Source organism: Urocampus carinirostris, chromosome 2 (assembly GCF_059441175.1).
Source record: "Urocampus carinirostris isolate Australia breed hairy pipefish chromosome 2, RoL_Ucar_1.0, whole genome shotgun sequence".
Classification (NCBI taxonomy): Eukaryota; Metazoa; Chordata; class Actinopteri; order Syngnathiformes; family Syngnathidae; genus Urocampus; species Urocampus carinirostris.
The window spans coordinates 59,430,038-59,454,252 of record NC_142350.1 but is presented as its reverse complement, the minus strand read 5'-3'; the positions used below and the strand labels follow the sequence as shown (position 1 = coordinate 59,454,252).

Here is a 24,215-nt window from a genome sequence, read left to right as displayed (position 1 = left end):
AAATCTAGCCAGCGCACAAAAATGATTAATTAAGAAGCAACTTAAGTCAAAGTTACAGTGCATGAAGGTATAAATACACGGGTTCCCCTCACGTTGTGTCCTAAATGCGGTATTTTGAAGTCAATGTCAAACGAAATTGAATATTAAAGTTAGTAGTTTGTCGAGAACCGGCTTCTTCGGCTCGGCTCACTAAAAGGAACCGGCTCTTTCGGGTCCTAAACGGCTCTTTCGGGTCCTAAACGGCTCTTCAGGTTGTTTTTGCTTCTTTAATCCCAACATGACCAAATATTATGTAAAATTATGCACAAAACGACTTAAAGGAATGGGGGAATAGAACAAAAAAGAAAAAAATACCAAAATGAAAAAGTAGTGAAAAGCTGAGAAAAAAAAGAAACAAAAGGAAGAGAAAAAAGAAGGAAAAATTTAGAAAAAAAAGCCAGAAAAAAAGAAAAGAAAGAAATGTAGGAAAAAATTAAATAGAGAACAAAAAGAAAAAAGTAACAGCTCGGAAAAAATAAACACAATGAGATTTTTTTTTTTAAAGAATTAAAAAAAAAAGTAGAAAAAAACACGGAAAAAAGAAGAAAAAGTTTGTGTTGCATTCAAATAATTTTCAATTATATCAAGTGAATCTTGTTGCCAAAATTGTACTTGCACTAAAAAATTTGATGAAGTACAGTTCTGTATCTTACGACCGACTAAATAAGCCCCCAAAATGTTAATATTATGCGACAAAATATGTCAGGAAATAAAACGAAATGGATATCTTGTGAAAGAATTGTAAGAACAAACGACGTATGTAGGCCGTAAAACCTTTGCAATAGTACATGAGTCAATTCATTCATAAGAGAAAAATAATTTTGCATTGCGGGAAACTCAGCAGAGTCTAACTTGATGTCAAGTTTTGGACATGTTTGATAATGAATTATCTTGCCACACTTGGGATTATGGTTGCTCACTGTTGTTTCAAGCGTTGCTCACCGACTTTGTGTGAACGCTCAGACCCGTGGAAAATTACAGGGAACATTGTCCGGAACGTATTCCATTCGTAAGTAGGGGAAAGTCTGTATTTAATCACTCTTTGATGTGTTCCTAATATTTTGATTACCTCTTTGAGTTACACGACAGGGCAAAGTATTGCACCCAGCAACTTATATAGCAGACGGTGCAAGTGTACTTAATGATGTAGCTGGTGGGTTTTTATTCCACGATACCTTGAAAAAAACCGCAAAACCCAACATTCAAACAGCAATTAACCAGACCTCGGTTTGAGGGTTAAAATAGTAAATAAGGCTGCTTTACGGGACAGCTGCAGGAACAGCTGTTACAGCTGATGATGGCGCTATTTGTGGCCCCCAGAAAACAATTCATGCTAATGAGAGGCAGCAAAATCCTGCTTGTGGCTACAACAGAAAGCCGATCTGTCACTATTCATGTCCGCGCACATGCGTTGTTGGGAAAAACCAGCCCGTCTTTAAGGAGGCGGATTGGGGATGCCCACCCAACACCTCGCAGCACTCAATCTCCCTTGCTCTCTCCACTATAAACAAACAAAGAAGGACACACAAACACAATCTGACATATTATGAGATATTTTTCTGCTCGGGTGGCCCTGCCGACCCTTCAATAGAGGGAATCAAAAATAGGCCAAGATCTAGACAAAACAACATATTAAACACCTTTGGTTTTATTCTCTCATCTTATCTCATTAGCTGCACAGCTTGTCCTCAGTAGGGTCACGGGGGTGCTGGAGCCCATTCCAGCAATCATCGGGCAGAGGGCAGGGGACACCCTAAACTGGTTGCCAGACAATCGCAGGGCACACAGGGACAGACAACTCGCTCGCTCATTCACACCTAGGGACAATTTGGACCGGCCAATCCACCTGAAATGCCTGTCTTTGGAATGTGGGAGGAAACCGGAGTGCCCGGAGAAAAACCCACGCAAGCACGGGGAGAACATACAAACTCCACACAGGAAGTCCGGTAGCTGGATTCGAACCCACATAGGAGGTGCCCATGACATGAACTGTGCCGCACAAGCGCTACCCACTGCGCCGCCGTGCTGCCCCAGGACAGGTCAATTATTGACTTTTTTTAAAAAAAAATTCCAATCTCGAAGAAAAAAAAATCATAGTCGTAAATTGAGGTTGTTTCTTTTTTATAAATCTACGCAAGAATTTTCTCCTGGTTTTTGTCTTAGTATCTGTCCAAAATCCCAATTCATTGTGCAGGTGAACCTCATGTGGTCTAATAAAGTCTACACCTTATGTTGTTATTTTTGCCTTGATTCCTGCTTGTTGATTTCCTTCCCCGATGAACATCTTTGATACTCTCTGTCTGCTTGGTGTCCAATTACCCAACTTCAAATTTGACTAAAAAAAAACTTTCGCCAATGTGATGAGTAGCATTGTTAAATTGACTGCATATATTCTGCTCGCACCACAGACTGAGAGATGAACCGTTTTGTCTTCAAACTGGTTAATTTAGCATTCTGTGACTTTTTGTTCTGTATCAATAACGCATGCCCATCCCGTCTGTCTGTCAGGTATAAGTCTAACGAAGAGTATATTTACGTTCGAGGGCGTGGCAGAGGAAAGTACATATGTGGGGAGTGCGGCATCCGCTGTAAGAAGCCCAGCATGCTGAAGAAGCACATCCGAACACACACTGATGTCCGTCCGTACATTTGCAAACACTGCAACTTTGCCTTCAAAACCAAAGGTTAGGGGACGGTGAAACAGAAATGTCAGTCCTGTTCTGTCTGTCCGCTCTGTTCCATCCACTTCTCCAATTTCTTCCCTGTTGTGGAATCATATAAACGCCCCCGTTCTCCTCGCCGGTGGAAAAGGAGCGCACCTCTCTTTTTAATGTGCTTTCCGTGTCCCCTTCGCAGGGAACCTTACCAAACACACCAAGTCAAAAGCTCACGGGAAAAAGTGCCAGGCGACGGGAGCGTTTGAAACATCAGCCGAGGAGCCGGAGAGCGAGGGAACAGGTAGGCTGCTCGGCACCGTCGTACAGTGGAACATCGGTTTTCGAACGCCTCTCAGTCGGTGATTGAGTTTTCCTGTGACATTCTGAAACAGGGGTCGGCAACCATTTTAAAGCTGTTACTTTTTGTTACTGGTTGGTGCGAAGGGCTATCCGGTTCTAAATGATAAATGGTAAACGGTCCGCATTTATATAGCGCTTTTCAAGTCAATGAAGACCTCCCAAGGCGCTTTACACTTACCCATTCACACACACACACTCACACACCAATAGGGAGTCAGCTATGCAAGGCACCTACCTGCTTATTGGAGGCATTAGGGATTCAGTGTCTTGCCCAAGGACACTTCGACATACAGTGGAACCTCGGTTTTCAAACGCCTCTCGGTTCGAACAAATCGGAGTCCGACCAAAAATTTAGAGAAATTCTTGCTTCGCTGTTCGGTCAAAAAATCAGAGTTCGAACGCCGGTAATGCGTGAGTGGGTACGCTAGGGTGCCATGCTGAGGGGCGTACGGGTGTTTTAGCCCCTTATTATGCTTCCGAAGAAAGTCAGTGCAAGGAGCAAAGTTGCTACAGGTGAAAAAAGAAAAGTAGTGCGTACAACTATTGCATTGAAGAAAGAAATAATAGCAAAATATGAAGGAGGTGTGCGAGTTTCGGATCTTGCTAGGGAATACAGCATGGCTAAATCTACGATCAGTACGATACTAAAGAATAAGGAGGCTGTGAAATCTAGTGATGTGGCTAAGGGAGTGACTGCTATAAGCAAGCAACGACCGCAAGTTTTGGAAGAGGTTGAAAAACTTTTGATGATTTTACTCTCCCCTCTCTACCTGCGCCTTCTGCTGACCACCACAAAGGTAAGAAATCCTATTCATAATTCTTTTCTTTATCCTTTTATTTATTTTTACACGTTCATGTTAGCGTAATCTTTCGTACGGAAGATTACGATAACGCGAACGTACGATTAGCCTGGGTTAGCTTCATGTTTACTGTATTTTCCGCACTATAAGGCGCACCTAAAAGTCTAAATTTTTTTCAAAAGCTGACCATGCGCCTTATAACACAGTGCGCCTTATATATGGCTCAATATTAAATTCGCAAGGTCTCGCAACTACGAGAAACAGCCGCCGACTCCATTTTTCGCGCTGTGCATACTGGGAAATATTAAACAACGATTTTCTTTCATACGTGCGGGGAGACAGCGCCGGGCGACATACGCCACCATCTGTCAGTGGATCGTAAATGCATGGGCTGATATATCAGTCTCAACTGTGGTCCGAGCTTTCAAGAAGACGGGAATTGTCCCCGAACAGCCAGACAACATCAGCGACACTGACTCAATTAATGACGACCTTGATGAAACGGAGCCGGACGTGTTGGATGGCCCATTCACTGAGATGGTCAATTCGAACACTGCAGAAGAAGAATTCGAGGGATTCGTCGATGAGGAGCTTATAGAGCAGGGGTCGGGAACCTTTTTGACTCAAAGAGCCATAAAAGCAAAACATATTAATTTTATTTTGGGAAAGAGCCACACCATATATTATGAGACAAATTTACTAAATTGCTAAACCCGCGCCCCAGACAAAAGCTTAGTCTTCAGCACATTTATTTTTGATGATTTGATAAAAATTATGAAAAGAGAATAATGCCAGAGCCCCTGTCCCAAATTCAACAAACAGACCACTTTAAACTTGTCTCTTTCTTGCAATTACTCAAGATCGGTTAAACTCCTTTTGACCCTTTTTTCATACATATTGGTTTCAAAACCAGATGCAAGCATTTATTTTGTAAAAACGTCACAACATTCTGAGAATAGGGAGCCTTATGTGCTTACCTTTGGCGAGAGATGGGAGGGAATGCTTGTACTTTTTGCATAGCTCCACCCATCCCTCCCACTCACCCAATCAAATGACTAAGTTCTCTTCCGGTGTTTTGGCGTATTTACAGTTCTGTGGATTCATCATAAAGTATCTGAACACTGAACACAGATTATATAGTGAACTTTTAAATAAAGGATTCTTTAGCGTTGTACAGCCAAAACGAGTTTTTTTCCCCCTTTTTTGTGTGACACCTTGACTGTAAATTGTAGTGAAAAACGTGCCCTATATATACTGCGAAGTGTTTCCTTTGAATTTAGCTTTGGTTTGGCTTTACGTGTACCTGAATAGGATAGACGTTCCCGGTTTTGGACAAGATGGAGAAATTTTGCATGCAATCAAATTGGTCTCTGAGCCATAGGTACTCATAGAAAGAGCCATATATGGCTCGCGAGCCATAGGTTCCCGACCCCTGTTATAGAGTGATCTTTGTTTTTCTTTTGTGTGTTTACGTTTTACATTTTACAGTTATTATGTTATTGCTTTATTGTTATTGTTTTGCACTTGTTGTTTTTGCACATTACGAGTGTCACTTTATTGCGATTGCACTAACGTTTCATTTAAAATAACAGTATCAGACGGGTTTTTTTTTGCGTGTTGACTAAATGGAGGAAAAGTAACATGATATGCCTTGATGTTGTTCAAAGATGTTAAAGATGTGTCACGAAAATGCTTTACCTCAGAGAAAATAATAAAACGGCTGTTTATTTATTTTGGGAGTGAATGGAGTTGTGGAAAGCTTGTTTGTTAACAATAAAGTTTGACCATTTTGAATGTTTTGTTGACATTCCCTTTAGCGTGGCAACATCTAGAGGTTTCATAATGCAACTACATTCTCTACTGTGGTCAAGTCAAGTCACATTTATTTACCGTAAATAGCCCTTAATCACAAAAATGTCTCGAAGGACTGCACAGGATTACAATTACAAAATTGCACAATTACCTGATCTTAAACCAGCATGCACTTATAGCGCCTTATAATGGGGTGCGTCTTATGTATGGCAAAAGTTTTAAAATATATCATTCATTGAAGGTGCGCCTTATAACACGGTGCGCCATATAGTGCGGAAAATACGGTACGTTAAACATTCATGGTAAACATTCAGGGTGTTGGAACGGAGCCCCCTTTCGAATGAACCGCTCACCACGGGTGCTAAATGACTTGTAAACGACCTGATTTTTTATTTTTACACGTTCATGTTAGCGTAATCTTTCCTATGGAAGATTACGATAACGTACAATTAGCCTGGGTTAGCTTTACGCTAAACATTCAGGGTGTTGTAACGGATTAAAACGATTTACATTATTTTTAATGGGAAAAATGATTTCGGTGATCAAACAAATCGTTTTTCGAACGGGGTTCTGGAACGGATTATGGTCGAGAACCGAGGTTCCACTGTACGTTATCCCCCGACGTTTTGGCCTCATATCGGGGAAAAAAGCACAAGTGAAATGTTGAAGAACAAAGACTCCCCCTTTCCCAGGCACTCTTGTTTTTCGCGCCTGCCTTAATGGCGATGCCTCATTATCTTCCCGCGTTCTGCCTCCTGCCGACATGTCTCTTCAGTTGTCAAGTCCTCACTCGTCACTTTCAAGGACGCGGCGTTTAGAATACGATTTCATTCATTCCCTCCCGACATAGTTTGTGAATAGAAGCCAGACGCCTTTCAGCCCAAAGTCTATTTATAACACGGCCGAGGAGATAAAGGCGGTGACTTTGCCGCTGTTCCCGCTGCGTGTTGCTTTGCATGTGTCTTGGAGTTGGCAAAGGTAGGTAAGGTAGTTTCTTACTGTACTGTAGTGCTTCTTCATTATTTTCAGTCATGAACGACACACACGCGCGCTCGGAAGTAGTAAACCTCTCGCGGCCCCCTCCAAGAACCGAGAGCCGAATCTGAAGTGCTTGTAAATGCTTGAAATTGTTGTCGTATTACTCAACAATTCTGCTTAAAAATGATGCAGGCACGGTTCTCTCTGGTGGATTTGCTTTGCCATTTTATTTACTCCTCCCTCATGATTAACTGCAGCTGGCATTTGTTTGTACGGCATTGTCCTATGAAGCGTCCTCGCCCCCTTTTGGTGGAGTTCAAGACGACAGGTGCATGCTCCACCTAAACAGGGCACTATAAAACGTGTATTAGTGCAAGGCTACGCATCTTTTATGGACATTTTTTATGGGCCATGGAAACAATTAAGGTAGCGTTTCGTAATGGGAAAAACTGAAAATATATGTTAACTACATACTACTGTAATTTTACCCATGGGGAGATATTACCGTAAATTCCGGACTATAGAGCGCACCTGATTATAAGCCGCACCCACCACATTTTAAGAGGAAAACCGATTTTGTACATACACAAGCCGAACCTGTATATAAGCCGCACGCGCCCACATTTAAACATGTAACACAAACACAAAATTAACCCAAACCCGACTTCAAGTCCCGCGATTGAAACTAAATGTCCTTCATTAAAGTCCACACTCTAAAAATCACAGCCGGCAAAATGAACGGAAAATGATAACCGTACTTAAGGTTTGATGCAGACCTGCAGAGTCCATGTCCCGTTGAAAGTAATCCAAGGAAAAATGTGTATATTTCCAAAGGTAAGGGTGGGAAAAATATATCAGATGAACACATTTACTCACGCAACTCCTTTTTCTTTAACCAACGTTTTACCCCCTCTTCTTTCCTTGTCCGTCCCTCGCCTTTAGCGGTCCCCACTTAAACTCGGCACCCCGCGTTTGTTCCGCCCCTCATTCTTCGTTCACCGATATCAGAATAAGTGTCTAAAATAAATACAAATAAATACATTACAAAAATATTCAGTTGCAAATACATATAATACATGGGTAACACATATTTACAAAGAAAGACGGTACACCGAGAGAGTTTTCAAAGCTTTAATAATAATAATATAGCTTTGACAGGGCAGTTAATGGTAGCAACACTCGAGCGCCGCTAGCGGCCGTTAGAAAAATTACATAAATTGGCCGCATCACTGAATGAGCCGCAGGGTTGAAAGTTTGGGGGAAAAAGTAGCGGCTTATAGTCCGGAATTTACGGTAGTCTCAAAAACAAATATATTTGCATATTACTCAACATCTAAAAATCATTTGTCTTGATGATGCGCAAGAAAGATTAAAAATCACATATGTACATCGCAGATATGTATGAGGCTCTGCAAAAATATGATTCACAGCAGGTTTTTTCGTTTAATGTTACTGAAGAACCTAAAAAAATGGCTTTGATAGTCATTAAAAAAAGTATTCAAATTTAGCTATGACAAAGGTGTACAAACCTTAACTTATTTGGCTTCACGCTGTTTGCTGCCCAAATTTTTAAATGCAGCGAGCCAGTAATATTTCCCCGTCTCTCACAGTGGTCGCAGTGATGCCAATCGCTACATACCTTATAGTTTTACTTGTTGTTAGCTTGCTAACACTTTCGCTCATAACTATTGTTTGGGGCTGAGTTGTGCAGCAAATCAGAATCCTTGGTCTCACTTTCGCCTTCTGCAATGAGGCAAGAGAATAGCGTGCCTCACTCTGCATCTGCAGACGCTTAGCACAGTGATACATTACATAAAAACTGTCATGATAATATTTATAATGTGAAAATTCAGCTATTCAAAAACTTTTTTATACAGTATTTTACACTTCCATGATGATGGGTGAGGCACAGCCTGCCTCCACTGACTGTACGTCACTGCTAAAAAATATTAAAAATACTGAAAAAGTACTCTAAACTAATCAGTAATACAATTTCAATGTGGTAAATGATGATATGTTGGCTGCAAATGTTTGTTTTTCATGCAATATCTACACTGGTGTATGGCGGCCGATTTCCAGAAACCAGCACTCCAGTATTCCAATACTACATTGTGTTTTCTAATCGCATTAGACGGCTAATAGTTGATTAGAAAACCCTTGTGCAATTATGTTAGCTGATTAGAGAAGCTATAAAACTGAACTTCCTTTGAGTAGTCGAATATCTGGAGCGTCACATTGGTGGGTGTGATTAAACCTTCAGAATGGCCAGAAAAACCGAACTTTCATGTGAAACTAGACAGCCTATTCTTGTTGTAAGAAATGAAAGCTAATCCAAGCAAAAATTTGCCAAGAAGCTGAAGATCTCCTACAACAGTGTGTACTACTCCCTTTAACCAGAGAACAAAGAGAACAAGATGACAAGTACATTCGTCTTTCTAGTTTGAGAAATAGATTCCTTACAGGTCCTTAACTCGCAGATTTCTAAAATGGTACCCTACAGTGAAGAGGTAACTTCGGGATGCTGGCCTTTAAGGCAGAGTGGGTTTGAGTCTGGTCAACAGAAGGAAGAAATTAATACTGGCAGAAGAACACGCACATCGGACACCTCGTTGATAAATGAAAGTGCGACATTTTCACTGGAAAACACAAAATTGTCTGGGTAACCGCAAACTTTTGAACAGTATTTTATGTCTTTTTCTTTTAATTTAGGACTTTTTTTAATACAACCCTAGGTCTTACTGTAGTTTTAATTTCTTGCGATGTATATCCATCCATTCCATCCATTACCAGCACCGCTTATCCTCAGTAGGGTCGCGGGGCTGCTGGAGCCCATCTCAGCTATCCTCGGGCAGTGGGCAGGGGGACACCCTGAACTAGTTGCCAGCCAGTCACAGGGCGCATAGAGACAGACAACCATTCATACGCTCATTCATACCTAGGGACAATTTGGACCGGCCAATTAACCTGACATGCATGTTTTTGGAACGTGGGAGGAAACTGGAGTGCCCCGAGGAAACCCACGCAAGCACGGGGGGAACATGCAAACTCCACACAGGAGGTTCAATCTCATGACCTCAGAACTGTGTCACATACGTGCTAACCACTGCGCCGCCGTGCTGCCCCTGCGCTTTATATGTTATCTGAAAATATATCTGGAAGGGCTGTTTTTTTGAAGGTGCGCGATATAATCTGATGTGCCTTATAGTTAGAAAAATACAATGATTAAAAGTAGTTCCCTGTTTTTCATCAGAGAGCGACGAACATTATTCGGAGGAGCACGAAGGGCACCAGTTTTCCAATGCGGAGGAATCCGAGGACGAAGATGACGAAGAGGAAGAGTCTCACGATGACCTTCAAGCCTCCTGTTTGTCGGACACCCGGACGTCTATGGATTTTCGTTCCAAACGCAGCGCTCGCCCTCTGCAGTGTACTCCCGAGACGGAAAATCTAAGTCCCGGTCCAGTCCCGGGAACCTCCCAAAGAGGGGCTTGGCACAGCCCCCGAGCCGTCTCCCCGGGCAGCAGGAGAGCTCTGTTCTCCCGACGGAGCTTGAAGGTGTCACCCGGAGCCTTCTCCAACAGCAGTGAGAGCTGCTCCCCCAATCGCAGTCTGTCCCCACATCTGGAGCCGTCGTCGCCCATGCACGGTTTGTCCCCGGGAACAGAGCGACCCTCAGCCGGTCGGCAAGTGTCCCCCTCTCCTGAAAGGGGACCGTCCCCGGTCAGGCCCGTCTCCCCCATTCGGCCCGGCTGGCCAGACTGCTACAGTTCTTCCCGAGCAAGGACCCCACCTTTGCCGGTCGGAGTGCAGCAAATAACCCCCGGGTGCCTTCCTTGGGAATATTACGGCACGAAGGAAACTCATATAAAAGGGGTAAGTCCGTTCAATGTACTTTGCCTACAGTTTCTGACAATTTATGTTATGCCCATACTTATTCAACGTGTTTATTTGAAATGAAACATTATTGGCTTAATCCAGGGCTCATTAACCCACATTTTTTCAAGAACGATAACAGATCCGAAAACATAAAACAAATATGTCTGGAGCTGCAAAAAATTGTCTTATATAAACCTATTGTTAAATGAAAAGAAAAGGGAGAATCATACATAAAAGTCATTTATTATATATTATTTACTCAAAATAGTGTCAAAAACTGGATCCAGCACGCCACAGTCCTTCAGAAGGCGACAAAAGGTAAATGAACTAGAGGACCCCACACCTGTTCCTCATCACGCGCACCTGACTTTAACCAGAAACCCAGTATTAAAGGACTGTGCCAGCAGCAAAAGCTGTGGGATCATCGTTGGCCCTTGATGTGCCTTATCTGCCTATCATCGATCCATTCTGGCTTTCTTGAACTTTGCCAGCCGTGAGGGTTTTCCGGCCTTTTTTTTTTTCTCCCATGTCCCTTTTGTAAAATTCCATTTACTCCTAAATAAAACTTTGGCCAGTCAGCTCGTGTGTTGCACTTTGGTCCGCCTCACCAATATATAACAATGTTTGTCTCATTCTTAGCCATTGCATTAAAAAAATGATATATATATCATTGTCTGAAACTCATGACAAAAGATTACCGGACACCAGGGCAGACAACTCCGAAAAGTTGCCTGCCCAGCCATAAAGTTGCCAACCCCATTTTTCCAACTCGAAACACAATAAGATGACTAATCGCAAAAAAATGAAATGAAATGAAATTATCTGCATTAATATAGCGCTTTTCAAGTCAACGACTTCCCAAAGAGCTTTACAATGTGCTCCACATTTCCCAATAGCGGCCGTGCAGCCATGTAAAGCGCTAACCTGCCTAGTGGGGGTATTGGGGGTTCAGTGTCTTACCCAAGGACACTTCGACATGAGCCGGGATTCGAACTGGGATCCCTTGATCCTAAGACGAGCACTCTACCTCCTGAGCTGTTTTTAACAGAGCTGTTTACTGTGTTGAGAGCGTGTTGCTAGTACCGTATTGCTACCCTTCACAGGCACGTTTTGGGATGAAAGTTATAATATTATTGTTAAAGCTTTGAAAACTCTCTCGGTGTACCGTCTTTCTTTGTAAATATGTGTAACCATGTATAATATGTATTTGCAACTGTATATTTTTGTAATGTATTTATTTTAGAAACTTATTCTGATATGTTTTGTACGAGCAAATGAGAAAGAAGGGGCGGGGCAAACGCGGGGTGACGGGAAGTGGAGTAAAGATAAGACGTGTTAGTGGATGCGGCCGACAATAGTGGATATATACTTTTCCCACCCTTACCTTTGGAAATATACACTTTTTTCCTTGGATTACTTTCAACGGGCACCTGGACTCTGCAGGTCTGCATTAAATTTTAAGTACCGGTATCATTTTCCGTTCAATTTTCCGGCTGTGTTTTTTAGACTTTATCGGGTGTTGGTTAAATTTGTGTTTGAATTGCGTTTTTTCAGTGTGGGCGCATGCGGCTAATATACAGGTGCGGCTTGTGTATGTACAAAATCGGTTTTCCTCCCGAAATGTGGTGGGTGCGGCTTATAATCAGGTGCGCTGTCCGGAATTTACGGTAACTGTTAAGTTCTCTAAATCAGTACATTTCTTTACCTTGTTTCTTGTATTTCATTATCAAAACGGCAACGGTTAGCTGCACCGGTTCATTTTATGTATTATATCTTGCGGATTGCCATGCATGGCATAAATAAATGATCTAATAGGGATAATGGGCCCTTTCTGCCTACTGCTATTTGCTGACCACTGTCATGTACTACATAAGTTGAGTGCTTGTTTTTGTGCTCCCCCTGCAGGACCAAAATGGCACTCCAGCAGATGGGCGTCCTTTGGCCAGCGCTTCCTTGTTCCCTCCTGCTTTCCGTCTTTCCACTTGCGAGGGTAATCCCTGCAACCGAGCCGCAGAAAACATCTTCAGCCATCTTCCCAGGCACTCCCAACAGGCCAAGGTCCCCTATCTGATGATCCCCATCGGAGGGATTCAAATGGTACAAGCCAGGCCAGGGTCCAATCCTTTGTCCCCGGTTTTACTTACTGCAGAGGGATTCTCACCGGCCAGGTTTAACTCATTCTGGGGCGGGACCCCAGGAAATCAAGTGACTCTTGGGAGTGACCGGTCTGCAGTAGGCAACCAGTCAGCCACGAGTCACAAACTGGAGTCGGAGACCACGGGCTCAAAGCAATATGGCAGCTCACAAAGCTCCGCCCACTCATCCAGCCGTACAACTGAGTCAAGCGAACGTCAGATTGAACGAAAACCAGAAGGGGACTGCTGAGCTGGACCAGAGCACCTAATTTGAGATTTCGATGCTTCTTAAACTTGCTTTTTCAGTTTTACGTTTGTCTTGTTTCTCAAATACAGTATTTCCTGCACTATAAGGTGCACTGGATTATAAGGCGCACCTCCCTAGAAAAATCTTTTGAGATAATGCTTTCATATATAAGGCGCATGGAATTAAGACTACAGTAATATAAAAACAGGGTTGGGTAGGGTTACTTTAACTCGATTACTTTCAATTACTTATGGATTACTCCAATACCAAATATGCTAATAAAAGACAAAATAAAGTAAATATGAATAAAATGACTAAATTTTGTGCAGGCTTGGGGAGTAACGGAATAGATGGAACGGCAAAAATGATGTTGGCAAGCTGTTTGGATTGATTTTCATTTTGTTTCTGTCGCATTTTATGTTAGTTTTGCCGGAGATCAAAGAGATCAAAGCCAGGAGAGAAAGCTTACCACGTGTTGTGAGTCATAATTTTATTCATATTTAGTTTCTTTTGTCTTTTATTAGCATATTTGGTATTGGAGTAATCCAAAAGTAATTGAACGTAATCACATTAAAGTAACCCTACCCAACCCTGAATAAAAATAGGGTTAGGGTTATGGGTTAGCGTATTTGTGAATTGATTGATCAGTCGTAACATCTCACTGATCACAATTGCATTATATTGGATGCAATGGGAATAGAACCTGGATTACGGTAAGGAGCGCGCTGAATCCTATCCATTAGACCAGTGGTTCCATAATTTAAAAAAAATGTACTACTGAAAAGACTATGCAGAGAGAGTAGAATATTCATCGATTACCTGCACCTCTTATCCTCAGTAGGGTCGCGGGGGTGCTGGAGCCCATCCCAGCTATCTTCGGGCAGTGGGCAGGGGACACCCTGAACCGGTTGCCAGCCAGTCGCAGGGCACACAGGGACAATTCACTTGCTCATTCACATCTAGGGACAATTTGGACCAATCAACCTGACATGCATGTTTAGGGAATGTGGGAGCAAACTGGAGGGCCCGGAGAAAACCCATTCAAGCACGGAGAGAACATGCAAACTCCAAACAGGAAGTTTTTATTTAATGACCTCAGAACTGAAAACGCCGGCACAAGAAATCTTCAGGGCAAGGAGTTGATTCCTTGAATAAACGCATTTTTGTGCGTTAAAACCCATGTCCATAGGATAGAAAGTAATCCAAAGTGGAGTTGTCAAACGGGACGAAAAACACAGAAGATAGAAGCAGACAATTAAAAAAAATCACAAAAACACAGAGCTTACAATGCTTAGTTTGACCTTAGAAAAAGTGAAACAAACTTTTATACCGAGTTTTTTTAATCACTTCCTGTTTTCATGCAGGTTTCAGGCTCGACTTGACTTTTCTCAATTTTCCAACATTTCTCTCTGGTACCATGACTAGAAAAATAGTATGATAACGAAATAAGACCTGCTGTCTTTTCATATGCCATCTATAGTACGTCCCTAGTGGCCTGTTGGTTAGGATTTGGCACTCTCACTTCGCTACCCGGGTTTGATTCTAGTTGCCACCATTTCACTTTTAAATTTATTGTCAAATATGCTTTTTGCACAACACACAGCATAGAAAGGAATACTGGTACTTCCTCCTTCCCGTGTGCTAACATAAAAATAATAAGACCGATACCAAATAAAAAGGTAAAAAACAAAGAATGCATCAAAAATATATAAGTTTCAGAATAAAAAAATGTGAAAAGTATACCCCAGAACCTAAATGGAGCAGTTTCACAAATGGGTGGGAGAGTCCTGACAGCTGTCCTTGAGCCTGCTGGTTTTGCCTCTGAGACTCCGCAGTCTTTTCCATGACCGCAGCGATATTTGTTTGCCCAAATATGGTAATATACCAGTATGCATTTCCAATTTCATCCGTATATAAGGCGCACTGGATTATAAAGCGCACGTTCAAATTTCTGGCCAAATCGGGATTTTTAGGTGCACGTTATAGTCAGGGAAATACGGTACTTTTTTGAAATAGTTTTCAATACAATTGTTAACTTAAATGTCTATTTTTTGGCAATATTCAGGTCCGTCATTTAAAAAAATGCACTTTTTTTCCATTGTGAAAATAACGTTTCTGTAAATGTATATACAAGAATTCTATATGATTATTATATCCTTCCCGTATCGCTATCGATACCGGTCCTGCTACTGTCTGTTTGAATCTGTGTCAGAGTAATACGAAGATGAGTTCATGACCAAAATCTTAAGTCCAAAATGATTTAATTTCCAGTATTACTCCACTTATAGTTACTCGTGCCTTTTCTGTCCAGGTTTGTGTTTTGAGGTGTATAGTACAGATAGAAGGCTGTGAAATTTTATATGGGACTTTTGCGTCATTAGAGGAAGATTTCTATCGGATGTTCCGTTTGGTTCTCGATACTGTTGCTTTAATTCCAGGGTAAGCGAGCATCAACGTCGTTGAGCTATCGAAGGAGCAGCAGAAACCTGTCAAAAGAAATGCACTGAAGTTCTATTTTTTATTGTAAGACACTTTGGATGCCGTATCTCTTTACAGGGAAGAGCGCTCCTTATTTATTGATGACAATGATCGTTGTTTCAATGTTGTTTTGTTTTTTACTCTGTTAAAAGGGGATGTGAAAAAAAAATAACAATGTTTCTTTTTTTCTTACCTTTTTTCCACAATGTTCATGCAATTTGGGACAAAGATGAGGGACGGAGTTTGGTACCGGAGGAATAAGTGCCCTGCGGATTTCACACGCGACAAAATTTGCAGTCATGGGAAAATAATAAAAATACAAATATTGCACCAAAGACGCTCCCAAGTTTTGCCTTTTTTGGTCAGTGCATGTGTTTTATCTGTAGTTGTTTTATTTGTGTCATGGTTAGAGATTTGAATCAGCTGTGCCTGCTCATTTGGCGCCAAATGCCGCGGGTTCTGATTGGCTGTCAGTATTTGAACCCAGTCCTGTTGTCAGTCCGTCTGCAAACCTCTGTTTGTACAAGGCAAGCCTTTTTTTTGACCCTGACTCCCGTCTGTCCCGTTTTTGCTCCCGTTTGTCTCCTGCTACGACCTGTTTTGATCCCGACCACATCTGCTCTCCCGTCCGGCTTACGACCCATTTTTTATCCCGTGGTCGGGGTCGGAAACGAGTCGTAAGCCTGGACGGGAGAGCATACGTGGTCGGGATATCCCGTCCTGGCTTACGGCTCGTTTCCGACCCCGACCACGCTTTTGTTCTCCCTGTCCCGGCTACCGACCTGTTTTTCCGTCCCTGATACCGCCATCGCTCGCTACGGAAGATCCACTTCCGTTTTCAGATCACAATCCGAGTGCGAGAACGACTTGCTGCCCGCGTCCAGTGAGCATCGGATCTTTCTTTCCTTCCTCTTTCTTTCAATAAAATTGTGAGAAAACGTTACGCGATTGGGCCTACCCTGTATGCTGGTCGTGACAATTTATTTTATCGTATTTCTGAGGTACACATGGAGATATTTGGGTTTATTGCGAGCTTAAAATACATCTAGTATGATTCCATTATTGGAAGCATGGAGTACGTTTTTGGTTATTTTTTGCAAAAGATAGGGTGTTAACAAGACCCTGACACAGTTAACTGAAATAATCTGAAGTATAATCTTTAGTGAGGTGCAATATTATTTTCATATTATTTTACTTAATGCATTTCTTAAGGTTTATTTGATAAATGAAGTTTGAACACTAGGGGGACTAAGTCATTAATCATTCAGAGATGACGATTGAACATATTAAACCAGGGGTGTCAAACTCATTTTAACTTGGGGCCACACGATAGAACAAACATTCTCTTGGGGGCCGGACTAGTAGATTAGAGAGAAAGAAAAAGAGAGAGAAAGAAATAAGAGAGGGAGAGAAGAAGAGAGAATATGGGACAGAGAAAGAGAGAGAAAAATCCAAAGATAAATAGAAAGAGAGAAGGGGGAAGTAAGATAGAGAGAGAGAAAAGGAAAAGGGAGCAAAAGAAGGTAAAATGACACAGTGCAAAAGAGACAAAGAGGAACAAAGAAAGAAAAAGAGAGAGTAAGAGAAAAGGGGAGGAAAGGAGAGAGGGACAGAGAGAGAGAAAGAAATACAAGTGCTGCATTCGTGAGAGGCACCTGGTTTTGGCAACATCAAGTGGATATATTGCAACCTGCAGCTCGTTTTTCTCTTGCACTTCCCTCAGCGCTGTCTCAGGCCCGCTAAGGGGTTGAATCCGGCCCACGGGCCACCTATTTGACACCCCTGGTTTAAACTTAACACATACCCATACGATTTTATCGTATTTTATATGAATGATTAAAAATATTTCAATATGATAATAATATTCAGATTTTAACACGGTTTACACATAACATGCGATTTTTTTGCCTGCCTTAATCGAAAAAATACGTATTTTTTTATTAAACTAACGTTTTTATTTAAAAAAATTAGAACATAAACTAATAATAAAATTATCGTCATTTGAGTCAAATTGTTCTATTTTGATGGCAGATGATATTCATCTCATCAGCCGTACCGCTTATCCTCATTAGGGTCACGGGGGGGGCTGGAGCCCATCCCAGCCATCTCCGGGCAGTGGGCAGGGGACACCCTGAACTGGTTGCCAGCCAATCGCAGGGCACACAGGGACAGACAACTCATTCGCTCATTCACACCTAGGGACAATTTGGACCGGCCAATTCTCCTGAAATGCATGTTTTTGGAACGTGGGAGGAAACCGGAGTACCCGGAGGAAACCCACGCAAGCACGGGGAGAACATACAAACTCCGCACAGGAAGTCTGGAGCTGGATTTGAACCCACGACAAGTTCCTATGACATGAACTGTGCCGCACAAGCGCTAACCACTGCGCCGCCGTGCTGCCGGCTGATGATATTGTTTAATTAAATTATTTTGGTCTTTATAATTTATTACCATGATCAATTCTTGGGTAAACTAAGATAATTTTACATTTTTTTTTATTTTACTACAAAAGGGCTTAATAAATATATAAGAAAAAGTTTATTTTACTGGAAAAAATAAAATAAATTCTATCTAATCCAATTTTAAACTTATTTATAAATCCCGATTTGTGTGTGTGTGTTCGTATGTGGTTTATAGGCTCCAAAACTACTAAACTAATTTTCGTGAAAATGTACACAGTAGTACTCTAGACCTCTGGTAGTGTCTTTAGCTAGGTTTAGTGTCAAGGTACCCCCAATAAATGTCAACAAAATCGATAATCATCTGCTTTGGTGTACAACCGGCTCTAAAGCTGCGTGCGGCCATGCAGCTCTTGGACACTCCCTAGTGGCTCCCTGGTGATTTTCCAACATCTGGGACATTATACTTGTAGGTAATCTCATCTCATTAGCTGCAACGCTTATCCTCAGTAGGGTCGCGGGGGTGCTGGAGCCCATCCCAGCAATCATCGGGCAGTGGGCAGGGAACACCCTGAACTGGTTGCCAGCCAATCGCAGGGCACACAGGGACAGACAACTCGCTCGCTCATTCACACCTAGGGACAATTTGGACCGGCCAATCCACCTGAAATGCATGTCTTTTGGAGTGTGGGAGGAAACCCACGCAAGCACGGGGAGAACATACAAACTCCGCACAGGAAGTCCAGTAGCTGCATTTGAACCCACACAGGAGGTTCCCAAGACCTTTGAACTGTGCCGCACACGCGCTAACCACTGCGCCGCCGTGCTGCCTACTTGTAGGTAATAGAACAAGATCAAAAAAATGATAAAGACAAGTAAATAAAAAATGAATTATTCTAGGAAAAAAAGAATGAGAAAAGAAAAATTCGAAAGTCTACTAGTTGTAGCTTTTCTTATTTTACGAGGGAAAAAATAGAATGCATCGGAAGGAAACATGTAATTTCTTACATTATGATCAACACAGCTTCATACTGATGTGAGCAAACATCGATTCTATTCTATCCATAAAACCAAACTCCATTTCAAGGTAAATTTCCCAGTCTGTCTAGAGCAGGGGTGTCAAAAATGCGGCCCGGGGGCCAGATCAGGCCCGCTAAGGGATTGAATCCGGCCCGCGAGACAACGCTCAGTGAAGCGCAAGAGAAAAACGAGCTGTAGGTTGAAATATGTCCACTTGATGTTGCCAAAGCCAGGTGCCTCTCACAAAGACGGTGGACTTGTATTTCTCTCTCTCTCTCGCTCTTTTTTTCCCTTCCCTTTTTCTCTCTCTCGCTGTCTCTCTCTTTCACTTTCTGTGTGTCTCTTTGTCTCTTTCTTTGTTTCTCTTTGTCTCTTTCTCTCTCTCTTTGTCTTTTTACCTTATTTTGCTCTCTCTTCCATTTTTCCTTCTCTCTCTTGTCTCTCTTTCTCTCTCTCTTGCTTTCCCATTCTCTCCTTCTCCCATTCTCTCTTTCTCTCCTTCTTTTTTCTCTCCTCTCTTTCTATTTCTCTTTGGATATTTTTCTCTCTCTCTCTTTCTTTCCCCCTCTCTCATTATTTGTCTTTATCTCTTGATTCTCACGTTTCACGTTCTCTCTCTCTTTTTTCTCTCTCTCTCTCTCTCCCTTTCTCTCTTTCTTTGTCCCACCGTCTTTTTCTCTCCTTCGCTTTGTCTTATTTCTTTCTCTCTTTCTTTCTCTCTAATCTACTAGTCCGGCCCCCGAGGGAATGTTTGTTCTATCCTGTGGCCCCAGAGGTAAATTGAGTTTGACACCCCTGGTCTAGAGACCATTTAACGGTGAATCACAGTGTCACAGACAGTTCAACATCAATCGATTCATACATGGTGTCAGACTGTTGACATTACTTCTCAATTGAGTGCATGTTCATACAAATGCCTTGCAGGATGTCAGAGGTGAGCAAACTATGGGCTGGGGGCCATATGCAGCCCATCAGGCCATTTCATTCGGCCCACCTATCAAAAGTGATCAAAATATAATAACAATATGTATGATAGTAAATAAAGTGCAACTAATAAAAATATGTTTTTTGTTGTCAACCTTCACCCCAAAAATACTACTACAGGGCAGGGTTGGGTAGGGTTATTTTAACTGGATTACTTTCAATTACTTTTGGATTACTCCAATACCAAATATGCTAATAAAAGACAAAAGAAACTAAATATGAATAAAATGACTCAATTTTGTGCAGGCTTGGGGAGTAACGGAATACATAGAACGGCAAAAATGATGTTGGCAAGCTGTTTGGATTTATTTTCATTTTGTTTCCGTCGCATTTTATGTTCGTTTTGCCGTAGATCAAAGCCAGGAGAGAAAGCTTACCACGTGTTGTGAGTCATCATTTTATTCTTATTTAGTTACTTTTGTCTTTTATTAGCATATTTGGTATTGGAGTAATCCAAAAGTAATCCAGTTAAAGCAACTCTATCCAACCCTGCTACAGGGATACATAAAAATACTAAAAATTTACTACAAACTTAATGCTTAAAAACAGGGACCTATTTTTTTTTTTTTTTTGCTTTCATTCTGAAAAGAAAAAAACGCTATGGAAATTGGACAGGAAGACTACTATGCACTAATTGTCAGGACCAGAACGGAGACAGGACCCATTTGCGTTGCGTTTCGCACATGTTTTATTGTAAAAAAGAGAAAGCGTTACGCCCACTGGTGGTTGCTGGACGTGGGAAGCAGGTCGCTCTGAACGCGGAAGTGGATCTTCCGTGGCGAGCGATGGCGGTGTCGGGAACGGAAAAAACAGGTCAGTAACCGGGACAGAGCAAAAACGTGATCGAAAGCGAGTCGGAAGCCAGGAAAGGAGAGTAGACGTGATGGAGGACAAAAAGAGGTCGAAAGCCGGGACGGGAGAGTAGACGTGGTCAGGATATCCTTCTTGGACATAACGAGGGTGCTTCTTGCCGCCTGTCATGGCTCTCATTACTCGAAAGGCAACATGATGTCACATTTCTAATATTACGGCAGTCTTATTTTGTCCAACTACGAAAACCTTAGTCCACAGGTGTCAAACTGGCGGCCCGCGGGCCAGATCAGGCCCGCTCAGGGATTGAATCCGGCCCGCGAGACAAGACTCAGAGAGGCACAAGAGAAAAACAAGCTGCTGGTTGAAACATGTCAACTTGATGTTGCCAAAGCCAGGTGCCTCGAACAAAGACACCGTACTTGTATTTCTTTCTTTCTGTCTCTCTATCTCTTTTCCACCCCTTTACTCCCACTCTCTGTCTCTGTCTCTTTCACTCTCTGTGTCTCTCTTTTTCTCTTGCTTTGTTGCTCTTTGTTTTTTTCTCTCTCTGTGTCTTTCTAACTTCTTTTGCTCTAACTTCCTTTTTTCCTTTTCTCTCTTTTCTCTTTCTCTCTCCCTACCCTTCACACTTTCTTTTCTCTTTTCTCTCTTTCTTCTGTCTTTCTTTTTCTCTTTGGATTTCTTTCTTCCTCTCCCTTTCTTTTTCCCCTCTCTCAAGACTTTTTATCTCTTTTGTTTCTCACGCTCTCTCCCTCTCTCTCTCTTTTTCTTTCTTTTTCCTGCCCTCTCTCCTTTTCCCTCCCTCTTTCTCTTATTTCTTTATCTCTCTTTTTCTTTCTCTTTAATCCACTAGTCCGGCCCCCGACAGAATGTTTGTTCTATCGTGTGGCCCCCGAGTTAAAATGAGTTTGACACCCCTGCCTTAGTCAAAAAACATACCCCAACTGCCACAAGCACCGGTTTTGCAAGAGAAGCATAATGTTAAAGTGATTCCTCAGTAGAAATTTCCAAAATCTCGATGGGGGTGAAGTATAGTGGAACTGATTGTGGCGCCATGGCAACAGTGGGCGGAACGGTTGTTATGACATCATAAACGAGGGAGAGGTACATTATAAAAGCGTCACCGCAACCCAATGAAAACACAGAAATGACTCCAAAGCTGAGCTCACATTGGACCAGTATGCCTTCTCGCAACAACTATCGAATTTTGGTCCTTCTTTGTTTTTTTCTGCACCAGGGTGAGTTCACTTTTGTCATTCTTAATATGATTTCCTCCATTTCTAACGGCGTTTTTATTATATAACGATTTTTCTTAAGGTGAGCGTTGACTGTATCAACTTTGAAAGTGTCTTATTGACTGCATGATACGCTCATTTCAGAAGGACTTAGTTTTAGAGCACAGGTGTCAAACAGGCGGCCCGCGGGCCAGATCAGGCCCGCTATGGGATTGAATCCGGCCCGCGAGACAACACTCAGAGAAGCGCAAGAGAAAAACGAGCTGCAGGTAGAAATATGTCAACTTGATGTTGCCAAAACCAGGTGCCTCTCACAAAGACACTGTACTTGTATTTATTTCTCTCTCTCTCTCTCTCTCTCTCTCTCTTTTCCACCCCTTTTCTCCCGCTCTCTGTCTCTTTCACTCTCTGTGTCTCTCTTTTTCTCTTCCTTTGTTGTTCTTTGTCTCTTTCTCTCTCTCTGTCTTTTTAACTTCTTTTGCTCTAACTTTTTTTCCTTTTCTCTCTTTTCTCTTTCTATCTTCCTACCCTTTGCGCTTTCTTTTCTCTTTTCTCTCCTTCTGTCTTCCTGTTTCTCTTTGGATTTCTTTCTTCCTCTCCCTTTCTTTCCCCCTCTCTCATGACTTTTCTTTGTATCTCTTTTGTTTCTCACGCTCTCTCCCGCTCTCTCTTTCTCTGTCTTTGTCCTGCCCTCTCTCCTTTTCCCTCCCTCTTTCTCTTATTTATTTTTCCCTTTTTTTCTTTCTCTTTAATCCACTAGTCCGGCCCCCGACAGAATGTTTGTTCTATCGTGTGGCCCCCGAGTTAAAATGAGTTTGACACCCCTGTTTTAGAGCGTATGCACAATCCATGTAAATGCACAGCCTGCAAGATTTGACAAGCCAAAAGTCATTTATCAAATTGCAATTTTTGCATACATTATTATACTTATTCTTAATGCCGGACCATTATTATTCAAAAGCATAGCAAAGATACCTCACAGCACAAATATTATTAGAATTAATTCCAAGTCAAGTCATGTTTATTTGTATAGCTCTTAATCACAAGGAGTCTCAAAGGGCTGCACAGACCACAGATTATTGCAAACCACGGAATAAAACCCACGCAAGCACGGGGAGAACATGCAAACTCCAAACAAGAAGCTTTGATCCAATGACCTCAGAACTGAAAATGAACTGAAAAACCGAAATGAGGTAGAGAAATAATATTAGGGAACCCAAGAACACTTTTCTTTGGAAAACCACAGATTATTGCAGACTACCGACGATTATTACACCATCCCCTGATCTAAAACCTACTGAGGGCAAGGAAAAAACTCAAAAACCTCAACATAAGTGAAATGATGAAACCTTGAGAAGACCGCACATGAGGTAGATAGATAGATAGATAGATAGATAGATAGATAGATAGATAGATAGATAGATAGATAGATAGATAGATAGATAGATAGATAGATAGATAGATAGATAGATAGATAGATAGATAGATAGATAGATAGATAGATAGATAGATAGATAGATAGATAGATAGATAGATAGATAGATAGATAGATAGATAGATAGATAGATAGATGCTTTATTCATCCCCATAGGGAAATTCACACTTCCAGCAGTATCCCCGTGTTGATTATTAACAGATTAACAGGATGGCCTCGGGGTGCTGTGTTTGTAGTTTAGCAACAGCGGAGTGGATGACGTCACACGCTAGGCCTAAAGTTTGACGTCCTTGCAGCAGATGGAAATCTTTGTACCCAGGGTTACACCACCTCGTGTTCACGTAGATAGCGAGTCCGCCTCCTCTCCGCTTCCCGCAGGATTTTGTGTCTCTGTCTCTCCTAACAGCACTGAAGCCGGGTAGCTCCACATTAGCGTCCGGGATGCTAGACGTGAGCCACGTTTCTGTAAAACACAGCAAACTGCACTCCCTGTACGCTTTAAGGTTTTTCACCAGGACAGCCAGTTGGTCGGTCTTATTTGGCAGAGAGCTCACATTTTCCATGATCACGGACGGTACCGAAGGCTTCTATTGCCGCTAGCCGCTTAGCCATCACCTTAGCTCCAGCTCAGCAGCCACGATAGGGCCCCCTCATCACGCCCGCACGAGAATTCTTTAGGGCAAGGAGTTGATTTCTCGAATATATGCATTTTTGTGTGTTAAAAAAGGTAATCCCCCTTCCAGGGTGATCAGTCTGCAGTGAATGTTGCAATACACAGATATCTTGGACATAAAATATAAGTCATTCATAAACTATGTCATAGAAGTGCGTTTTAAGCCTAGATTTAAACAGTTCCGGGGCAGCACGGCGGCGCAGTGCTTAGCCCGTGTGCTGCACAGTTCTGAGGTCATGAGATCGAACCTTCCTGTGTGGAGTTTGTATGT

The 24,215-nt window shown here is 42.1% G+C and overlaps 1 protein-coding gene across 2 annotated transcripts in view; it reads left to right on the top strand.

Annotated features, from left to right (window-relative positions):
- Nucleotides 1-15,717, top strand: part of hivep3b (HIVEP zinc finger 3b) — a 134,052-nt gene extending 118,335 nt beyond the window's left edge. For both annotated transcript variants that reach the window (XM_088327332.1, XM_088327333.1), the window contains exons 6-9: nt 2,548-2,723; nt 2,896-2,997; nt 9,897-10,519; nt 12,428-15,717. In XM_088327332.1, coding sequence (XP_088183458.1) covers nt 2,548-2,723; nt 2,896-2,997; nt 9,897-10,519; nt 12,428-12,907 — 1,381 coding nt within the window. In that variant the 3' untranslated portion in view covers nt 12,908-15,717. The remainder of the gene's footprint in view (nt 1-2,547; nt 2,724-2,895; nt 2,998-9,896; nt 10,520-12,427) is intronic.
- Nucleotides 15,718-24,215: the final 8,498 nt, after the last annotated feature.